Source organism: Chrysochloris asiatica, unplaced genomic scaffold (assembly GCF_000296735.1).
Source record: "Chrysochloris asiatica unplaced genomic scaffold, ChrAsi1.0 scaffold00113, whole genome shotgun sequence".
Lineage (NCBI taxonomy): Eukaryota > Metazoa > Chordata > Mammalia > Afrosoricida > Chrysochloridae > Chrysochloris > Chrysochloris asiatica.
Window position 1 is genome coordinate 5,431,692 of NW_006408631.1, and position 24,157 is coordinate 5,455,848.

General features: G+C 39.2%; 1 protein-coding gene across 1 annotated transcript in view; it reads right to left on the reverse strand.

Moving 5' to 3' along the window:
- The window catches only part of ARHGEF26 (Rho guanine nucleotide exchange factor (GEF) 26), a 216,283-nt gene that overhangs the window by 23,601 nt on the left and 168,525 nt on the right, over window positions 1-24,157 (reverse strand). The window contains exons 11-13 of the mRNA XM_006867963.1: window positions 22,993-23,082; window positions 18,784-18,938; window positions 5,511-5,735 (exon numbers count right to left, since the gene is read on the reverse strand). Of these exons, the coding sequence (XP_006868025.1) occupies window positions 5,511-5,735; window positions 18,784-18,938; window positions 22,993-23,082 (470 nt within the window). The remainder of the gene's footprint in view (window positions 1-5,510; window positions 5,736-18,783; window positions 18,939-22,992; window positions 23,083-24,157) is intronic.

A 24,157-nucleotide genomic window follows, 5' to 3' on the forward strand; every position in this document is an offset into this window, starting at 1 on the left:
GTTGGATTATATGAAGAAAAATGTGGCTTCAGGATTGGAAGAAGGGTCATTTACAACTTGTGATATGCCAATGATAGTACCTTGTTTGCTGGAAGCAAAGAGGCCTTAAAATACTTCCTGAAGAATATCAAAGACTACAGCCTTCAATATGGATTGCACCCAATGTTAAGAAAACAAAAATCCTCACCACTGGACCAACAAATAACATTAAGATAAATGGAGAAAAGATTGAAATTGTCAGAGATTTCATTTAGTTGAATCCACAATCAACTCTCATGGAGCAGCAGTCAAGAAATCAAGCAAAGTATTGCATCAGGCAAATCAACTGCACAAGATCTCTTTAAGGTGTTCAAGAGAAAGATAACAGTTTGAGGACTATGGTTTGCCTGACCCAAGGCATGGTATTTTCAATTGTCTTATATGCAGATGAAAGTCAAACAATGAATAAGGAAGGCTGGAGAACAATCAGTGTATTTAATTATGGTGTTGAAGAAGAATATTAAAAGTACCATGAACTGTCAGAAAACACACACACACAAACACACACACAAAACAAAAACCCCACAAAGAAATCTGTCTTGGAAGAAGTGCAGTCAATCTGCCCTTTGGAAGCCAGGATGGCGAGACTTAGTCTCTAAGGCTATTGACATGTTATCAGGAGGGACCAGTCCCTAGAAAAGGACATCATGCTTTATAAAGTGGAAAGTCAGCCAAAAAGAGTAAGACCTCCAACAAGATGGAAGGACACAGTGTGGACAGCGAAGGGCTCAAAAAATTGTGACGATGGTGCAAGATGGGACAGTGTTTCGTTCTGTTGTGCACAGGGTCATTATAAATTGGAACCGACTTGAAGGCACCTTACAATGATAGTTCAGTTGTCCTTGTGCCAAATAGCTGCACCCTTCCAACTGCTATTTCAACTTCTGTATATCCCTCTGTGATCTCTATTGATGAGAAATTTTTCAGAAGGTAAATATTTAGTTAGAGACCTCAAGAATTGATGAATCAAGGCTGGAGTGGTAGCTAAAACTTCATTTTCTCAATTATATTGCCAACGGACCATGTTAACCCAATAGGATATAAAAGAGAGAAAAGTTGAAAAGCATATACTAACACCTACCCACATTCAGAGGCACCTTGAAAATGTGGCAATTTGCTTCTGAAAATTCACAGCCTTGAAAACCTTAGGGACTACACCTAATCTACATAAATGAGCTTGTTATGAGCTAGAATTCACTAAGAGCAGCTAACAACATACATTGAGCAAATCTTAGAAGCAAAGAAACACCTTTCTACTTAAACCAAAAGTCTTACTGCCTAAAACCAGATAGCCCAGAACTGACCTACATATTTCTAAACAGGACATACAACATTTCGCTAGGCTTTAAACAGACTGTTGGTGGGGTTTTTTTGTTGCTTTTTTTCTAAAGGAAAGTGCTTCTCGGGTGTAATTAATATATATATTTTCCAATATTGATGTTATTTTATGCCTGTGGTTTAAAAAAAAAGTATTTGCCCATTTAATTACCTCTCAGCCTCATTTGAAGGGGTGGTTGTACCCTCTTTCTGTACCCAAAGAGACCTCTGCCCCTTCTGGAATGTTCTCTTGCTATTAATTAAACAACTATGAATATGAGTCATGCCCATGGGCTTGCGAGTGACATAACAAGATATTCTGAGAACACTCTCACTGAAGAAATGAGCCCCCATTCAGTCCTAGAAAGATCAAAAGGCATGAGGGAGGGGTGAATGTTGCAGATGTCCCCGGAAAGGGACTGGCCTGGGTGTAAAGAGAACTGGACAGTCAGTTGACTTCCTGTTCTCTTGGAATAATCTCAGAAACAAGTGGTGAAGATTATATATAAATTACAAATGAGAGAGCCAGGAACAACTCTGTAGATATGTTGGCAAAGCCTGAATAAGGAACAAACAATCCTCATAAACACAGACAAAAGGAAAACTAAAAGCAAAACCAACAACACTTTCATCATTGCTAAGCGATGAAAGGGAAATCTCGAGTTTCTGAGAATACTCTAGAATGTCTGGATGAGTACTAACTTCTAAGTGCTTGAGTCTTTTTCAACCTTAAAATCCTAGAATATCCAATGTTCACACATATTAAACCCCCTTTTAAGAGAGGGCTTCAAACATTGGCCAAAGGGTTTATTGTTGTTAAATGCTGTTGAGTGGGTTTCTGAGCAGCAGCTGGTGGGTTTGAACAGTCCAGTGCTGATCCTACAGTGCCACATCAGAAGACGTCGAGCCAAAGGGTATTTAGAATGCATTTAGATTTGAAGGATTGGCTTCCTACTGCCCTGGCCTTGGGTGTGTCTAATGGTCACCTGTGAAAGTACTCCCCCGCCACAAAAACCATATGCCCCAAGGCAGCAATCATAGAGGAGCAATTCTGGAATGCTGTCCCACCAGAAGAACTTTGGGACCTTATACAAGGCACTTTCTTCATTTTGTAAACAAAGACACTAGGGTGCAGTTTCCTAGCTTGTTCATTCCTCTGTTAGCTCCAAACTTCACTTGGAATGTTCTATCTTGGTCATTTTCAAACTCCAAATAGCTTTATATCAGTCTGCCCCTGTTGGTTTGCTCCAGCCTTTAAAAAAAGCTACTTCTAATAACAAAAGATGTAAAATGATCATTGATACTTTTTATGTAGACAATCTGTAATTTTCACATTTTTCTTATGCCTCTTTTTAATGGTCAGGGAGCACTCTTGAAAACTCTTAATGATAAGTGGACATATTCCTTTAGGTGTATTTTCTCTATCAGAAAAGACAAGTAAGCTTTTGCTGTTAATAGTCTTCGTGTTGTGATCCCCCAGCTGCTGGTCCATTTAAATCACCACACATGGAAACCTTGGCAGGCCTGGGCTGGGAAAGGTAGGTAGGAACTTAAGAGGATAAACTAGATAATGTCCCTTTTCTCTCTGGTGTTCCCACTCTCTGACTCCACATCATGCCTCCTCTTCATGACTGAAGGAATTCTGTGGTGCAGAGGTTAAGTGTGGATTGCAAAATGAAAGTGTGGAGGTTTGGATCGGCCAATTGCTCTTCTGGAGAAAGATGAAGCTATCTGCTTCTGTAAAGACTTACAGCACCGGAAACCCCATAGGGGGCAATTCTACTGTCCTATGAGTCAGAACTGATTCAATGGCAATGAGTAATGACTCTTCCAAATAGGTTTCAATTTTCCAAAACAAAACAATAAATCGGTCAACGATCTCGAAATGGATGAAATTACTACCATGGACTTGAAAATTTTAACAGCTTTTCCCTCTTTCTGCTTGAGGATGGACTGAAAGCTAACTGCTAATAAAATAGGATGTCTGCTTTGCCTTTGGATTAGATGGAAGGTTTATCAATACATTTTAACTGAGTATATCTTTTGACAAAGTCAATGGCTTTCTGTTGTTCGATAAAAGACAGAAGTGATTGAGAAATGGCTTTAATTTCACGATCTAAGAACATTTATGGCCTAGACTCAAACTTGTTGTTAAGTGCCCGCAAGTTGGTTCTAACTCATAGTGACCCTATGTAGGGTTTCAGACTTTTAAAAGGATTGTGAATGTTGCAAATGTAAAGGTACATGTTTTGTAAACTAAAAGAAGGGAGTGGTTGATCTTGCAGTCCAGAAGTGGAGGATCCTGGGACCATCAGGAAAGAAGAACAGAGTGCGGGGACCCTATCCAGAGAAGTAGCAATGCCAGAGACAGAGGCAGAGACGATGATGTGGAGAGATGGCGCAGCTGGGGTCTCTGGACTCAGGGAGGGAGAGGGGCTGTGTGCTGGTGATGGGGGGCTGGTGTGCAGGGTATACCCTTCGGTTGTCTGAATGGCTATATATTCCTGAGTGCTTTGGGATTGGAAGCAAATGCTATTGAATGATGACGCATGGAGGGGATTGAAATCATTGCAATGAAACTAAATATGATAGGATGAATGTAAAGCTGATGCTCTCTCATGTAAACTATCAATTCACAATAAAAAAAAAATTAAAAAAAAAAACTAACAAAATTTTAAGACACACAAAGTCTCATCTTTCTTCCATAGAAAGGCTGGTGGGCTCGAACCACTGACTTTGTGGTTCACAAACCAGTGCTTATCCTATGGAGGCATTGCACTCCCTAGATTCAACTTCTAGTTGAATTATATTCCTTAGGGATTGGTGGTCACATTTTTGTCAATTATCAATAAAATGATTTTTAAACCACTTCACAAGGCTGATGGTTTAAAATCAGTAGCTGCTCCTTGGAAACCCTGCACAGGGTCACTCAGTATGAACCAACTCAATAACACTTAACAACACATCAAAATCAAGACAATACAATGCACCCACCTGGGCTTTCACAATTACTGCTGAGTTGATTCTGATTCACAAAGACCCTACAGAACCAAGGAAAACTGCCCCATAGGATTTCCAAGGCAGTAATCTTAGTGGAAGCAGAATGTCACATCTTCCCCCTGCAGAGAAGCTGGTGGGTTACCTTGTGGTAAGCAGCTGCGTGTTTAACCACTGTGGCACCAGGGCTCCTCACAATAGGGCTAACAGGGACAAAAATGACAACGTGCATGCCTCAAAGACATCGAAAGGATTACAATGAGAAAAAGAGAATCTCTATTAAGCAACTGGAGAAGGATATCATGTTTGGTAAGGTGGAGGGTCAGAGAAAAAGAGGAAGACCCCCAACGAGATGGATTGGCCAAGTAGCAGCATCAATGGACTCAAGCGTGGCAACAGTAGTGAGGTTGGCCCAGGATCGGGCAGTGTTTCGTTCTGCTATGAGTCGGTACCGATTTGATGGCACCTAACAACAATAACAACATTAAGCAACTGCACTAAAAGCCTGGCACACAGTAAGTAGACACTGATTAAACAGTAGTTACAGGTCAGCAGTTTTAATCCACCAGCTGTTTCACAGGATAAAAATGAGGCTTGCTGCTCCCGTAAAGACTTAGATACAGGGGTCTCTATGAGTCTGAACCGACTTGATGGCACACAGCCACCACCATTACCACTCTTGTTGTTGACAGAGGTCTCCGGGGGGTGCAAATGGCTTGTGCTTGCCTACCAACTTATAGGTTGAGGGTCTGAACCTACCCAGCAGCACTATGGAAGATAGGCCTGCCAAGCTTCTTCCACAAAGATAACATCCAAGAAAACCTTATAGAGCAGTTGTACTCTTAACAGAATTAGGTTACCAAGAATCAGAATCTACTTAATAGCCAACAGGTCTGATTTTTTGGTGAAGCTAAAATGCTGGTGGTTCAAGCCCACCAAGGAACACCATTAAAGAACAGGCCTGGTGGTCTGTCTTCTCCATAAAGCTCGTAGTCAAGAAAACCTTATGAAGCGGTTCTACTCTGTAACACATGGTGTCACCAGGACATCAGTCAGAATGGGCCATGTGGTTCAGCTTGTTTCCTTTTGTTACTAGGCAGTTAGGTGGGGAAAGTCAGGATGAGATACTCTGGAATCTCCTCCCTTCACATACTTACTGTGTCTCAGCCCCTAGCAGCATGTCCACTTTCTCGTTTGCATGGTTACTAAGTACTCTCAGAGTGAAGAGGTGATTGGCAGAGCTCTGTCTTGAATAAAGCATTGTGGAACTGTTCTTCCCTGGAGAAGAATTTAGCTCTTCGTTGTCAAAAGATTGTCCGTTGTCAAAAGGGATCAGTAGCTGATCCCTTAAAGAATAATCAGTGACGTTGTAGCTTTCTTCACTATCAGGAGAAAGGAAAGAAAAATAGTCAGTTACTCAGTATGTAAGACAGTGACATTTGTCAGATTTCAAGTTACCTTTTGGGGGAATCTGGTAGGGCATAATGAGCACGAAAAGGATAATTAATTTTAAAATAAGAATTGAAGTATGAGTTATAACCACTGATTATGAATCAATATAAAATGAAACCTAAGCATTGCTGGTTGAGTTGACTTCAACTTACAGGAACACTATAGACAGAGTTCTGGTGTGGCAATGGACTGCTAACTGTAAGGTTGGTGGATCCAACCCACCAGCCGCAGTTGGAATCGACTCAACGGTACTTAACAACAATAACAATGATGACAGACAGAGTAGAACTGCATGCACAGGATTCCTAAGGCTGTAATCTTTACCAAAGCTAACTGCTACATCTTTCTTCTATGGAGTAGCTTGTGGCTTCAAACTACTGACCTTAGGTTTACAGCCAAGAACTTAACCTGTGTTCCTTGGATCAATACAAAGAGCCCAGAATTAAACCTGTTCACTACTTTGTTTCTGTAATGTACTAAACTGTAATAAAATCAATGTTTCTTTTTTTTTAAATCACCAAGCCCTCTAAGTTACATTTTAAGTCTGTTATGAGCGAGATTTGCATGCATCTTGGTAATGCTCCAACAGCCTTCTGCACCTCCACTCACAGGATAAAGCAGGAGTCCCAAGCCTGCACACGCTGTGAGGCACAATGCTCCAACCTTAGCCTCCAAACCACCATGCACAGGAAAGAACAGCCCAGGAGGTCTGCTGGCATCTGGCCTCTCTCCAATACTCACAGCCTCTAATCTGCTTCAGAAACCAAGATCAATCCCATCATCCCATGACCTCTGCTTATGCTACCTACCTTCCAAAAAACCCATGCCATACAATCAATTCTGACTCAGGGGTGACTTTGTGTGTGTCACAGTACAACTGTGCTCCACAGGGTTTTCAATGGCTGCTTTCCTAGAAGTAGGTCAGTAAGCCTTTCTTCTGAGGTCCTTCTGGGTGGCCATGAACCTCTAAACGTTTTGAGAGCAGTTGAGCATATTAACTGTTTGTACCTCCCAGGGACTCAGCTCATGCCCCAAAGCCCCAGAATCCTTCCTTTGCCCTAGACTTTCATCCTGATGGCACAGTGTACATCCCTAATCTGGGCCCACCTCCTTCAGCAACTCAGTTCTTGAACCCATCCCAGAGGTCCTTTGGGAACATACAGTCAGCCATGCAGTGGTGGTGGTGATAATCGTGTGCCATTAAGTTAGTCCTGACTCACAGCAACCCTGTATAGGATTTCTGAGACTTTTAATCTTTATGGGAGCAGAAAGTCTCATCTTTCTCTCGCTGAGCTGAGCGGCTGGAGGGCTCAGATTACTGATCATGAGGTTAGCAGCCCAACGTGTAACTGACTACACCCCCAGGACTCCTTCATGGTTGTTGCTGTTGTTAAGTACCACAGAGCTGGTGACGGATTTGAACCTCCAACCTTGTAGTTAGCAGTCCAGTGCAGCACCATCCATGGTCAGCCTCTACTCTGAGTACTCCCTTTACTTTCTGGTCCTAAAGAAGTCTGGCTCTCCCCAGAGGCTCTGCTCCCTCTGAAGGCATTCTGCCTGGTGAAAGGTGAGCGACGAGTCTGCTTGCTTCTCACTGCTGATTCTAGACCATTATTCTGAAAAGCCCTCAGCCTTAAACTCACAGTCATTGCCATCCAAACACACGGACCACTCTCCATGCTCCTTCAAGAATTTAGTTTTTGGCTCACAGTCTCTTTTCCAATACTACTTCTTTCATTAGTCAAGATGTTTCAGTTTCCACACAGTGGGCATTTCCTATACTCTGATCTTTCAATTCCCTGACTTTCTCTTTTCCAATGATTTACTTCAGCCACCCATGCATACCACAGTCAGGATTTGTCATTACTATCAATTACAACAGTCTCATAACCTCACTGTCAAACACAGCATCATCTAACCATTACCTCAGGTCTTTATCACTCAACACCACTTCTAATCCTCAACTCCAACAATTCTTTAACCCACCACTTCCATTGACTCTCTATTTCTCATGCCCTTCACCCATGTGTATTAATTACCCAGATGAATTTCTTGGTACACCTAGTGGTAATCATCACTTGCATACACACTCAACAACTTGGTCATACTTGCCTGGAACTGCCCCATTACAACTAAATATGGGGAAGCAATAAATCATTATTGACTGAATGAGTGACTATGCCATAAATTTTAATATATTTTAGGAACAACATCTATTATCTATTTAAAACAACAAGTGCAAATGCATGAGCTAAGGTAAATGAGAAAGAAGTTTTTGTACCCAATTAAATGTGCTAGACATTTCAGAAGAGGTCACTTGGTCCAAAGTTTCTTGGAATTTTCTTTCATTTGGTTTTGATTTCTGCTTGTCTACTACCCACTTCTAGCTTTGCTTGAAAAAAACTTTACAGTTCTTTCTGAAATTTAGTTTGATGGAATCTTCCTTCAAAAATAGCAAACATAATTATCAAAAGCAAAATATTGCCTTTCTGATCAAATGTCCTCATTGCTAAGATAACAATCTGTATTAATTGAAAGCTCACGTGGCAAGATCATCTCCAGCGCGCTCCTGAGACTGCATTCAGACTAGCACAGCCATGCTCAGAAAATACAAAATACGTGGCTGAGTCTAAGACAGAGGGCAGGGGATTCTATACCAGATGCAGCTATTTACAAGTTTATTTCCCTCTGTGCTTACGTATCCCTGTCCAGTAAATATCAGGCTGGCTATGTTGGGTCCAGAAAGAAACCCCTTTCCTGAGGGAAGTTGATGCTAATCAGACTTCCCCATATTTATCTGTATCATTTAACAAACATATGGTTTACATAGTCTCTGAAACAATTTGGATCATGTAATTAGGAAGTTAAATTGCTCAGAAAAAGGCAAATGGAAAAACCACCTTTCTTCGCATGAGGAGGTTTATATGTAGACTTCCTCTGATTGTCTTATATGCGCTCCAAGTTTACCAGCTGCTCATCAAGGCTGTCTGCAAGCCTTGGCTCCTATCAGGGCAGAAATCAAGTCTATATTGTGTCTGCTGCTCTGTGGTGGGAACAATGATAGCTTTCCCTGTTGAAACCCCCTTGAAGTCCCAGTAACTTTTCTTGAGATTTCTTTCTTTTCTCTTTTTAAACAGAACAAAGAACTCTTGGTAAAGAACATGTATGATAGAAAACACATTATCTCTACTATTTTCCCTCTGAAAAGCATTCTTTATTATGTAGCTTAGACTGTGTTTGTTTTTACTACATGTAACCTAATAGTGTAGGAAAAAAAAATGACACACTTTAATGCAAATATTGCTTTTCAATGGCACTTAACAACAACACAACATGAGGTCATTAAGGAGAATGGTAACTCTGTCCCATATATTTCTATAAAGGTTAGAATTTTGATAGCGGGAATCTGGTGGTGGTTGGTGGAGGTTGTGCACCATCGAGTTGGTTATGACTCACAGTAATGTAACTCTGTAAGGCTGTGAATCTTTCCACCTTTCTCCTGAGGAGCACCTGGTGGATTCAAACTGCTGACCTTGCAATTAGCAGCCTAATGCATAACCCACTATGCCACCAGAGCTCCTATGGGCAAATGAGGGAGTTTTAAACCTCATGATAAGATTCCATTATCTTTCATTCTGTTTTTGCACAAAAACTTTTTTGAAACCCCTTCAAAAGTCAAGAAAACATTGATAAAATACACACTACATGCAGACATTTAAAAAATACCAAACAATATAAATGGGGTTACTGCTTAAGGGGCACTGAGTTTCTCTATTAAGGGCAATGAAAAGATTTAAAAACGGATAGTAGTGATAGATGCAAAACGTGGTGAACGTAACGAATGCCTCTGACTTGTACATGTAAAAATGGTCAAATGAATGAGTTTCCTATGTACATTGTGCAACAATTAAAAAAATATGAATATGCAGTAGTGACATACGAATAGGAGACACCAACTACAGTACAGTATTTACTCTGGAAAGGAAGAAGAGACCAGAGTGGAGGGCTTTAGATATACCTACAGTAAGTTCTTTTTGTTTAAAAAGGAGAGATCTGCTGCTACTATGGCAAAAGTATCTGTTAAGTATGGACAACAGGATGTTAGCGTCTAATATTTTCCTATGTTTGAAATAGTTTGCAATTAAGAAAATAATACTAAATGCAGAGATGTAAGAGTAGCATCACTCTATGGCTGGCATGAGTGCTGGGTGATGGAATGTCTTCTTAGCCCCACATAAAGTAACTGATTATTAACTGAGTAAATGACAGCATCATCATGGACGGAAAATACGAGTGAATTCAGTGAAGTGGTTGGTAATAAATTTGATAGTTTTCCTATTATGAACAATGCCCAGTTAGAAAATAAAAAAGAAAGAAGTAATTTTATTCATACAAGCCACAAAACCTATAAAACCTTTAGGCTTGAACTTAACAAATTTCTTCTATATGAGGATGACTTTAAAACAGGTCAGAGAAATAGAGAAGGAGGGCTGGATTCATGGACAGGAAAGCATGATATTATAAAGTATTTATTTTTCCTAAATATATAATGTGAACACAATGCTAATAAGAGATGTACCAGGGAGAGGGCAAGTCAAATTGATTCTAAAATTTATATACAAACACAAACAGTGAGAAAGGATGAGTGAACTAACAGTGTGAGGTATAACATACTATAAAGCTTGTAGTAATTCAAAGGTTGGGTCCACACCATGATTTGATATAGATTAGTGAAACAGAACAGTGGGCTCACTAAAACATTTGGAAATTTAGTACACAACAGAGGAGGCATTGTAGGGCAGTGATGGGGTAGGGTAGTCAACACATAATATTTGGCCAACTCTGGTGGCTGAAATCATTAGCACTCAAAACTCCTCACTAGAAGGCTGACGGTTCAAATCCCCCAGCTGGCTCCATTGGAGCTTTCTGGCGATTTGCCCCACAAAGATTTCACCCTTGGAAACCCTATGGTGTAGGTCTACTCTATCATATTGGGTCACCCTGAGTTGGAATAGACTTAACAGCACACAACAAGTACAAAGAAGCATAAAAATTATAGTTAGAAAATCATAGCTGCATCCCAACCTCATTCCTTAAATTACTTACTCTTAGAGTAAGTTTAAGTAGCAGAGGGACAGGTATTCATCCTGCCCCAGGACCCATAAGGGCCTGCCTTGTGATCAGAGGGGCTGCTGGATGCAAATCCTTAAGCTTGATTAGCAAGCAGCTTAGATTCTGATACAAATGAGTAGGAATGGGACAAAGGAAAATGATAGCGGCGCAGAGGCAGTTCAATTTCCTCACTGTCACAGCCCTACTTTGGGGCCATGGCCTAAAGTCCTACCTCTGGTTTTGAAATTATCTCATTTGTAGTCTGAAGCTAATACCAATTTCCCCAGTTTCTTGCCCGTGAAGCTCCAATGAACATAGCACCAGGGAATGAATCATAACTGACCTAAACAATCCTGGTTCTCCTATTCCCCTTGATCACACACTTGCTTTCTCAGCCTCCCTTATAAGTAGGAGAAGTTTTATGACCCATGAGATATAAGAAGTCTTCTGGGGGTAGTCTGGGAAAGGTTGTTGTCCACCATTAAAACAGAAAAGCTACTTGTGTAAAAGCCCTCCTTGGTAGCCTGTCCCTCCTATGCCTTTGAATGAAAGTATGATGCCTAGAACTGCAGGAGACATTTGTAACCATGGAGCTATGTACACGGGAGCAAAAAGTCCACACGGTTTAGCTGAAAAACGCAAAGAATAGTTCTTGATTAATACTGAATTAGGGCTGTCCACACCCCAACCTTCATGCTTAGAAAGGCCAAAGTCTATCACTAGAGACACTTATATTTGGGAATTCTGTTACTTGCAGTCAAAAGCTCCTTAGTAATTCTATAGTGAATCTCACAAAGGGAATAGGATATGTAGGGTTTCCCAAACTCACTTGGAGTCCTGGTTTGGGGCTGCTGTAGGATCAACACTGGACTGCTAACCACAAGGTATGTGGTTCAAGTCCACCAGCCACTCCTTAGATAAGGTTGCTCTGAGTCAGAACCAACTTGATGACACTTAACATCGTCAAACTCACTCGACATCTTATTTTTGAGATAATTCACATTTTTGTGAATTAAATCCTTTTGTATGAAAATACTCTTATCTGTAACCCAAACGTGTATTGATGCAATAATACACAAAATAAAAGCAAACAAATAAAAAAGAGTTTTAGTGAAATATCATTTTAAATGTTTGTTTTTAAATTGAGGCATGTGGCATTTATGGATAAGCAGATGGATATGTAAGAAGTAACATGACAAAGTTCCAGATCTGTTTTTAATCAAGCGAAGCCATTAAAAATATTTGTTTATTTAAAATTGATATATAATAGAACACAGGAGCACTGAACTACTAACTGTAAGGCTGGTGTTTCTTGGAAACCCTATACAGGGTCATTATGAGTCAAAATCAACTTGATGATATTTAACAAAACAACAACAATGGAACAGAATATATAAATCACATATCTTTAAAATATAAACTAATTCAAGGATATTCTAGCTTGGTGGAGTGGGGAGGCTGAGAAGGAGGTCTGCCCAATGATTAATATTTTTATTCAAGTCACCTAAAATGAACTATCTAATACGGCATCAGTGCATTATCAAACAAACACACAAACAGCAGAAGACTACAATGCATGACAGGAATCTCCAAAATATTAGACACTTGTGTGTGTCAAATGATTTCACCAAGTCAAAGGAGAACACACAGATGAAAAATTTCTTGGCAGTGAAATTTTAGACAAGGGGCTTAATCTCTAAACTTTATAGAAAACTTCAACACCTCGACAAGAAAAAGACAACTAATCCAATCAGAAAATGGGCAAAGGACATGAACAGACACTTAACCAAAGAAGACATTCAGGCAGCCAACAAACATATGAAGTGTACGTGATCATGAGCCATTAAAGAACAACAATGAGATTATATTAATGCTGGGGTGAGCTGATAAAGTTCAAAAAAGTAAAACAAAACAGAAAACAACAGATGCTAATGAGGGAGTGGAGAAGAGCTCTACACTCTTCTCCCTTGATGGTCCCAGGGACCAGCAGAAGGGTTTATAGTGAGGACAACAGTAATAAAGTATACACACCATGGAATGACTAACCATTCAAGAGCAAAAGGGCATCATTTACCTAAACACAAAGCAATACAAAATTCAGAAGGGTTGGGAAACAAGGCAGAATGGACACAGGAATCACAAGAAGAAAGTGGGCTGGTGGGATAACAACTGATGTTACATGGAGGGGACTGCAAACATTTAAATGCAATGAAATACATGATTTCTTGAATGTAAAGCTGATGATCTGTTCTGTAAACCTTTACTCAATTCATACTAAAAAGTGAAAAAAATAACTATCTTCACAGCGGATTCAGATTCAACAAATATTTACTCAGTGATCCTATGGACAAGAAGATGGGCCACGCACAGAGGTAAACAAGGCAGACACGATGGACACATGCTGTTACTGCTGTGAAGTGCCACTGTGGCAGTTCTGAGTCATAGTGACCCCATGCACAACAGAACAAAACACTGCCATGTCCTGCATCATCTTCAGAATTGTTGTGACATTTGAGCCCATTGTTGCTGCCACAAGAAGGGCACATACTTTAATACTAATTGTGTGGCAGGAAAGGTTTTATGGGACCAAGGAACAGGACAGAGGAACCTACTTACAGTGATGGAGCATGTCAAGTGTACCATAATTAATCTAAAAAGTAAAGAACGAAAATGATTTTGCCTAGACCAGATCTGGAGGGGGTACGCAGTCAGGACAGAGGGAGAGTATTCCAGGCAGATGCAGAAACATGTGGCTAGAAAGGTGGTTCGAGGAACTGCATTTATGCTACGAATGTATTAGTGGATTTGTCTTGAAATAAGAAAACTCTTGTTAACAAACAATTCCACGGGCCACCTGGAAGACTGATGATTGAGGTGTGATAAGGAAAAGGGAGAAGTATCAGTCTTACCCTGGAGCAGCTGGGTATGTGGAGGTGCCTTATTGAGGAGGGAGCAAGTGTTAGGGAAGGAACAGGTTTGAAGAAGAGTAAGACATGGAGGTGATCTATGAGGTACCCAAATGGAGGTCTTCAAGTCACCTGAACCTAATGACATTTAGAAATCTATAAACAATGGCATAAATTAATGTTTTAAAAAATGTGTGATTCAGAACAAACTTAAAGCGTGTTTCTCACTTATGTATGGTAATGGTGATGGACTGGCTGGGAGACTTTGTTTTTAGTTTGAGAAGAAACTGGAAGGGAAGACTGGCCAGATATGAGAGATGCACTAAATGAAAATAAGACAGTTATTTACTTTATACAGTCTTCTGAGAGTCTGAACATACAGAGAATCCTCTAAGAGCTGGAACGCAATGGGATTGTCTTGTTTTTTTGGGTCTCAAAAATTTTCCACTTTTGACAGGAAGCAGTCTTACCATGATTCTAACTAGTGGAAACGAACTGGGTTTTCCTTCTCTGACAGATTTCTACATTACACAGGTCCTGACTTTTACAGGATTTACTGTATTTGGCTCCTGCATTCAATTTTCTCATTTCAATAATGCCAATACTATTTAACACATAAGGCTTTTTATGTGGGTGTAATGTTCACACCATAATGGATAAGTCTTTATAAAGTTACTGTTAGATATAAGTAGACTACATTAAGTTATTATTTATTATTGTTGTGAAGTGCTGTCAAGTTGGTTCTGACCCATAGCGACCCTGTACAGGGTTTCCGTGGAGTGACTGGTGAGTTTGAATCGCCCAGTTAGTGTTAAAACTGACCGTGCAGTCTAGCACATTAACCCACAGCATATAAAGTAATAATCTATTAATTTTATGTTACAGTGTTACTATGTTGCTGTGTTGGGTCTGATCAACTGCACATTTTATTGTTCTGATGGTAAAACTGGTCTATAATTGGCCATCACTCTTGTACAATGATTCTCAGTTGAGGGTCAACTTTGTACCCACTCCAGGGAACATTTGGCAGTGATGCCTGGTGACATTTTTATTTATCACAACTGGGGAATGCTACTGATTAATAATAAGTATAGGCAAGGGATGATGCTAAACATTCTCTGATGGCTAGGACAGTCTCATAAAACAAATTATCTAGACTACATGTTAAAAGTGCCAAGGGTGGCCCTGATCTAATAGTATCCATGTATCTTGCAGTTAACGCTTCTAAAACCAAAGAATTCACTTTCTCATCCAAAGTAATCAAATTGGCCATGTATCTTTTTGAAATCTGATAGAGCAGGCTATGAATGCGGTGACTCAGAGGCAGCCCAGAGCTCCTGAAAACTTCCTCTGGATATTATATAAAGGTGAAGATTCTTGTCATGAAAGACAACCTCATGGCTACGAATCAACATCAGCCCTGCAAGTATTATCAGCACCTTCATGTACTGCAAAGATGAGTTGGCCACATCTTCCAGGAATCTGGGAAAATGTTCAGTATAAACCATCTGCTACTCCATATCAGGGGGAGGATGAGTAAGTATCCTCCTGAATTAGCCTCTCCCGGTAGCTGGGAAGCCTCCCTGAAGCTGAAAACCACTGGAGACTCAGCACATAAGCTCCCTAACCGGAGCTTGGAATTACAATTAGGCAGTGGGTGGCTAGAACAGTCCTCCAGAGCTGGCACAGGTAATTATCCTTTATCTTTACCTCATAGCCAAACCTAAATTACTGCCTTGCTCAAAACTTTTGCATCTACTCGCTGCTACTTCTGGCATGCAAAGCATTTGCAGTTGTCTCCTTGAAGCAATCATGTAAATATGACTGTGCATACTGTACATTTTTAACAAGCCTGCTTATCAGTCAGCCCTTTGTGGTCTGTTTGTCACCCTCACCACATATTCAGGTCATAAACAACTTAAGTCTCCAACATTATTTCCTGAGTTAAGAGCACTCTAGAAATAGGATGAGAAGCTTAGTAAAGACAAGGAAATCCCAAATTTGGTAAAGGCAAAGTTAGGCACTCACATTGCCCTCTCAATGGGAGTTGACTATCTGGATCTTTCTTTGATTGATAATACAATTTTAGATATACCAGAAATAGTGAAGAAACCTGGGACAGCTAGGAAAGTAACATTAAATATAATGGCCAAATGTCCCTTAGGGCAAAAAATGCTGTTAAGTAGAATAGCTTATACTTCCATTCAAACTTTCAAAGTCTGTATTTACTAGGTAGCTCTGTAAAAGTTCAAGAATAAAAGTTGTATTAAGCAGGTATAAAGTTGTATTAAGCTGTATTAAGCCCATAGTGCTTTTAACAACATCACTGAAGACATCATGATCAAAATACCTTTAAGCTTAAATATTTCTTGGTGAAATGAATGTATATTCTACCATTAAAATCAGAAGTTTACTTGAAGCATTTGGTAAATCAAGACAGAACAAATATTTTTTAACAGCAAGACGATGTTAAAAGTCAAGAATTCTGGTATTTGATGAGAAATATATAACTACCCTCTCCCTCAAAGTATCTTCAAAAAAATCAGGAAATCAACACAAAAATTGTAATTCTTCTTCAGTATTTATAAAATGTGCTTAGCTATAGATGTTACTTAGATCGTCCCAGGTATGAGAAATAATTCCTTTCCTCCTTGTTGAGATGAAAATCCTATTTTCCTAACTGCGAAAAATCATCACAATCACCTTTATGTATTTATCATAATAAAATTTACACAGTGACTTTTTTTGTTTGTTTTTTTAATAGTGAAAGAGAGGGAGAAGCTTATTATCAAGGAAAGGGTTTACAATAGCAAAATACATATAAAAGCACATCTTAACTGTTAACTTCTGGAATTCCTGGCCTTGTCAAGGTGACATAGAACCTTAACTGTTATTGTACACCCTTGTCAACTCAAAACCTATGAACTATTTGCATAATATCTAAATAAAGAAAATTGTAAACCCACACTGGCACCTAACATGATATAACTAAAACACGTACAACCTAAAATGCACTGGCCCATTTATATCTCTTATGTCACAAACGAACAAAGCAAAACTATTTGATGCACACATTCAAAACAAAACACAAAACATATATTCATTTAGATGGCCAAAGGGAACATTCTGCAAACTAGGTGTCTGCCCACAGGCTAACAGCCTTACTCAGTCAATGGGTCTAGTGTCCCTAGCTATTCTATCTTTTGATGCCACCACCTCTGCTGTCATCTCTGCTGTCACTGTTTTTCCAGTCAGGGATCCCATGCTCCACTCAAACTTTTCCTGAATGATGGTCCTGGGATCATCTGTTGCTTTTTTTTTTTCAGTTTTTATTGTGAATTGAGTGATTAGTTTACATGGGGGAATATCAGTTTTACACTCATTGTTCCATTGCAATGATTACAATCTCCTCTGTGCATCATCATTCAACAGGATTTGCTTCTATTCCTTCTGCTTTTTGTTTTGTTTTTTGGGGGTGATGTACACAAAATCACTCAGGAATATATACTCATTTAAACAACCAAAGGACACATTCTGAAGCCTGCTCCCTGGCCACCAGCATCTGGCTGCCGGCACACAGCCTTTCTCTTTCCATGAGTCTAGAGTCCTCAGCTGCGATCTCTCTCCATTACACAGTGACTTTTCAGAGTAGGTCAAACAAAGTTTTTCATTTCAGCTACACAGCCAAGGAGCTGAAACAGTTCATAATGTGGTCTGATTAAAAGGCACAAAAAGTAAAAAGCTCAGCCTTTATTTTAATTTAGTGAGAATTTTTAAGCCAAAGAGACATCAACTCACAAGCAGCAGTTAAATAAATATTTCATGGTAAATGTGGACATTTGTATTTTCATGAAGCTCTGTGTCTCCATTTCACTTCATTTTACCTAAAAGATTTTTCATCAAACACCCTTGCTCTCCTCAATCTTTTCCTCTATTGGTAGAAATAACACTCTACAGATTTATGTCTTTACTCTAAGTTCATACTCTAGGAAAGATGCAATATTTATGTAGGACCAGCAGGAAAACAGGAGTCCTGGTGTGGCGCTATAGGATAAAGCACTAGACTGCAAGGTCAGCTTCAACCACAAGGCTGGCAGTTCAAACCAACCAGCCGCTCCTTGGAAATCCTATACAGGGTTGCCATGAATCGGAACCGAATGGATGGCACTTAACAGCAAGAACAAGCAGTAAAATATTTTACAACCCTATACATATTGAGTTTATATATTTATTAAGAATGGTCCCTGGAGCAAGGCAGAGATAAGGAGTGCAAGTGTATGTGTGTGTGTAGGGTGTGTGTGTATGTGTGTGCTCACTGAGAGAGTTAGGACAACAGGAGGGAACAAACTATGTAAAGGAAGGCCTTATACAGTATTCCTCCTGGACTTCTCCCTAGAGATGGACATGAATACAAAACCAGGATTCTGAAGGAAGAACAGACACTTTGCCAGCCAACTGGCTTACTTTATTCTCTTCAGAATATGCCCAACACTCTCCAAGGCATGAGGAAACTTTTCAGTTTAATAATCGTTAAAGAGCAATGGGTTTTAAGTTAAGCTACAATGTGTCCTAGAAATCATCCCCACTGTGTCCTTGATAAGAGCAACTGTTACCTGTTTTACACAAAGGTTCTATGGCAGAAATATGTTCAAAAGCACTGATTGGGACACATGGCCAGGGAAGTCATGAAAATTGAGTGATATAAAATGATGAAAACAGTGGCCTGCACACTGTAAAAAGTTCAACAGAGGAAGCTACAATGATGCTATGCTGCTAATTTACATAATACTGTATAGATAATTACAAGTGAACATGAAACACAGATGCTACTGTGATTGAATGATAGAAACCATATATGTGAAATCTTTAACTTTTAAAGGATGATCACTGCCAACAGGCATCTGAATTCCAAAACTGTAAAACTGAGATGTGTAACTCGCAACTGCATAAGAAGGCTTACCTCTTCTTCTTGGTGATAATGAGAACATCGTTAAAGAGAAAGAAGTAGACTTGCTGTTTGGATGTCCTTTTTGAGAAAAGCACAGTATCTTCTACGTAGGCAGTCAATTCACCTCTCTTTACCAACCACCGGGAAGAGGAGACTAGAGGAAAGGGCTACAAAAAGAGAAAAGCTCAACTCCCAAGGCCAAATTAAAGTCCTTATGTGGTTATCAAAAGTAGACTATAAACTTACATCAAAACAAATGATATATGTTATGGTATGCACTATTATTTCGTAGCTGCAAAACTAATAATAAAAAACATGATGATTAAATAAATCAGTGAGTTGCCATAAGTTGGCTCTGACTCTGGTGACTGCATGTGTATCAGAGTAGAACTGTGCTCGGTCTGGTTTACAACGGCAGATTTTCCAGAACTAGACCAACAGGCCTTTCGTTCCAAGTACCTCCGAGCGGACTCAAACCACCAGCCTTTCACTTAGCAGTCACACCCATTAACTATTTGTACCACTCAGGGGAACAAGGGTATAAAATTAAATACATCAGAGAAGTGTAGTGTCTTTTCCAGGAATAAATGCAAAAAGAATTAATTTATTTCTAATACAAAAACTATCCATTTTCCAACATGACAACTAAAACTCAATGAGAAAACGTTATCGAGTGCAGCAAAACCAGGTCTCTTCCATTCATTCTCAACTGAAAAAGAAGACTGGTAAAGGGTTCACTTAAAACTGAACAGCCTAGTTAGTAACGAAATCTTTCAGCATCAACTGCAGTTCTTTTAAATATCTCAAGACAGAATCCAAACATTCTGAAACACACACATAATTGCAGTTATGAAAAAAAAAAAGATTTATTCAAGGGGGTCAGGGAACAACCAGTAAACAAACTTCTGTTTTGTCTACTGGTTACATACTCAGTCATATTCTTGAGAACACCTGTTCTTAAATTGATGGTAATTTTCCCCATGAACATTCATCCCTGAAAGCATCATGCTATTTTCTGGCTGTGAAAATCAAGCTCTTCCAAAATACTTCATCATAATCTCATAGAAAAGGCTGTACCCAAGGAAGCACATAGTGTTTTTCTTTATTTAGTGTTGTACAGCCAACTGGAAAACTCTCAAAACCACAGAATAATCCTTATGCTTGAGAGCTCCCCCGCTTTTATTTAAAGTTATCAGAAATACTTACTGCCAAAAATCTGATGTGAAAAAAAACAAAACTATATCCATAATAGAAGCAAAAGTTCTTGGATACATAAAACATAGTAGTGTAGTATAACTAACCACCCTTCTTTTCAGAAAATAATGATTAAAAAACAGCTAAAGGAAATTGGACATATTGGAAAGGAAACAAGAAGACTAAGATCACTTGCTCTAAAACTTATGATAATTTTTCCTGGAAATTTCATCCCTCAAAGTATCATGCCACTTTCTGGCTGTGAAAATCAAATTCTTTCAAAATAGGTCTTTTTAAATAATCCATCATTATCTATTTCATAGAAAAGGCTGCACCAAGGAATCATATATGTTTACATATGATTAATATGATTTCATATATTTTTTTAATGTGTTAACTTTATAAAGAGGGCTCCTAGGAAGGTTGTTGATCAGTTACATATTATTTTCCTAAAGGTTTGGAAAGAAAGGTAAAAAATTATGGTTAACTTTAAACTTTCAAAATTGGCTAATAAGGATCTTCATGGAATTACCTTCCAGTTCTAAAATCCTGAACCAGACAGTTATCCATCAGGGATGGCTGAGACATTTATGGCCATCACCCAGACAAGATTTAGGAATTCTGGAGGACCCCACCATCACACACAATGGGTCACCAGAAAGAACCATGTGGCAGGTTATTTGATCCTGCCAAAATCGTGTCATTATCAGGAGGGAACACATTGTATATCTTGTATTGCATCTAACCCTACAAGATGAACCAAGACCATATTATGGATAAGTTCCATTGGGGATCCTGCCCTGTGACTGCTCTTAATTTAGTCAACAAGGAAGAAAGGCGTTTTTGTTACACTGTTTTAAAGCAGTGATTTTTATGGCAGTATCATCCTCCAGTAAGGCAAAAACAAAATTCTAACAAACAACCTAAAATTGCCAGTGGCTTTCAATAGGTTGTTTCTTTGGAAAATGGAAATCCATTATCATAAAATGTTTGTTTCTGAATTGATTGTTAAAAGACAAAATTCTTTCTGATTTTCTTTCTAAGAGTGAGCCATAAACTTTCAAACACAAAAATGAATCCTAAAGAGCACTGAAATAATTTCTACAGAAAAGAGACTTTTAATTCTCTTCTGTGGTATTTGGCATCTTTGAGAACTAACTTCACCATAAACACTTACAGGTTTTATCAGCCAGCAAGACAAGAGGAGCCACACTCAAGTGCAAAGACTTTTTAACATCTTAAGAGTTCTTCATTGTGCCTGTTGTGTCTTGGAATTCTATTTGTTGGAAGGCTCCAAACACCAATAAGCAAACTCACTCACCAACCAACACACCTCCACCCCACTTAATCTCACTTAATTTATGGCCCTTTTGACATAAAAAAAATAATAGCTGAGTGGCTGTAAGACTGTCACTGGACTTCAAAACACAAGGTTGGTAGTTCAAACCCAACAGGTGCTCCCCAGAAACCCTACACAGGGTCACTATGAATCAGAACAAACTTAAAGACACTTAAGAACATTACAGTCTATTCAATCAGTCCTCTACTGTTAAGTATTTAGGCTGTTCCTAATCTTTTTTGGAGTCCTGGTGTGGCACTGTAGGATAAGCACTGGATCGCAAGGTTGGTTTGAACCACTGACCTTGTGGCTCAAATCCACCAGTGGCTCCTTGAAAAGCCTATTCAGGGTTGCTAAATGAGAACATATGCCACAGCACTTAACAACAATCTTTTGTATTTCTAAAGAATGGCATACAATAAACTTTGTATACATATTTCATACATTCAAGAGTAGAAATGTGTCAAAGTAGAACTGTGCTCCATATGATTTTTAGTGGATGAAAATAAACAAAATAGATTTGTAGAAGTCAAATCACTTTGGTCATAGTAGCTTGCATTTGTAGTTTCGGTTGTTGTTGTTAAGTGCTGTCAAGTTGGTTCCAACTCAGAGTGGCCCTGTATAGAGTTCCAAGTTCAAACCGACATTGCAGTCCAGTGCTTATCCTACAAGTGCCACAAAATTATCCACCTTTGAGGTTAAATAATCTTTTTCACCAGCAATATGTACCAATGTCTTTTCCCTACAATGAAACGTGTATCGAAACTTTTTCTTATTAGGAATCTAAGAGGCAAAATTCATTCTGATTTTCAATAAGCAATTTTCCTCTGAGTGAATTAAAACATAGTTTGAAATGCCTGAGTCAATCTTTATCTCCTTTCCTTTATAGCGGTTTTCTAAAGGTGGTTTAATTTTTTTTTTATATCACTTTCTTTTTATACATTAGGAATATCATCAACGCTTCGTCCATATGTGGGCTACAAATACGGTTTTTCAATTTTCACTTTTCCTGTAGCCTTTTGTTCTTTTATCATAAATTAAAACAAATTTTATGTAGATATGTTTATCACTCTTATTCTTATAATGGCTTCTGGATTTAGAAAAAAATGGCCGAACACCTATCAGATAGCGTCGCTTTTCAGGTGGCTCCCAATTGACCTTATCCCTTTTCGTCCTCTTGGCACACCGGGCCCTGGTTCACGTGAGCTTCTGCTTACCACTCATGAGCAGTATCACTATCAGACCCACAGTAACTGTGATGCTCAAGAACGAAGAGAGAGAAACCAGCTATCTTTTAACAAGCTTTTTTTTTTTTACGAACTAAAAAAGAACTATCCTTATCTGACTTCACAATACTGTGGTCCAACTCATGGGATACCACTTTTTGTTGTTGTTGGCAAAAGGTATTCAAGAGTACTGAAGAAATCTCTTTAGAATTTAAGAATTCTATTATTTTAACTGTCTTCCTAGATAATGCTTAAATTCTTTATTCATGGCCTGGAGAAAGGTCACTCTGACCTGGGTAAGAAAGAGCTAATCTACCTGAAATGAACTATCTGTTCCTCCATCTGGCAGGCTCTTCTAGACTTATGACCTTGGAAAAGCAAATCTGGCCTCAACTCTCCTCATTTAATATAAGATTTAAATAAATTAAGTAATAAACCCATTTAAGAAGATACACAAAATACCTTAATCTTAAATTCCAACTGGGAGTTAATTGTGTACATCATCTCAGTCCTTTCCATCTTCCGGGCTCCTTCGTTGCACAGTCGAACCAACTGGGAACACAATACAAAGAGGAGAATTAACAGATCCAGGAAAACAACCTCCCTTTCAAATGCAACTAGCTCCTGGGTAATGGTTAACACACCTGAGTCAGCACAGTTTTACATAGTGAACACACAGCATCCAGTTACAAGTGGTATTAGAGAATAAAGACAGAGGAGAAAAAAATCCCGAAAATTTGGGGGGACAACAGGATGCATGTCCTCTTGTCACACCTCTCCCTCCACTTCCATCTTGGTTCTTTCTGCTTTCTCTGCAGCTTCTTCCTCACCTGGCCAGAGGCATCACCCCAACCTCAGGGCAAACAGCACCACTCTCCCCACTTTTAAATTCAAGCAGTTTAAGGCCAACAACCAACTTCAAAGGCAGTTCCTAAACAAAGGAAGAAGCCTGTTGTGGCGAAAATGCACTGGACGGAAAGGTCAGTTTGAACTGCAAGGTCGATGGTTCAAAATCACCAGCCACTCTTAGGAAACGCTATACAGGCTCCATGAGTTGGAACCCACTCAACAGCCCATAACACATGCAAAGGAAAGCACAAACCTACAAAGTGGGTTACTAGAAAACAGCTATCTGATGATCAACCACTCTTCAAGGACACTCTTCTTGTTAAGTGTTATGGAGTCGGTTCTGACGCATAGTAACCCTGCACAGGGTTTCTGAGGAGTGGCTGATGAGCTTGAATCACCAACTTTGTGGTTCAAACTGACCGTGCTGTCCAGCACATTAACCCACAGTGCAACACTAAGACTATTGATGGGCACTTATGGGTTTTCAATTACTCACTAGATTTCTAAATGCAGAGGACAAATCTATCTTCAGTTGTAGCATAGCTGTAGCTTTGATAGTTGGTTAAAGGTGTTCCAAGTTCATTGACATATTCTATATTGTACCGCCAATTAAGTTTCTTTCTACTGCACAACACAGCTAAGATTGTTCCATTTTAATAGATACCTAGTTACCGCTTAGTAAATGGATTGAGGGTATTGTACAGTAAAGGATATGTTGTTGTTGTTGTTAAGTGCTGTCGAGTTGATTCCGACTCATAGTGACCCTGTATAGGGTTTC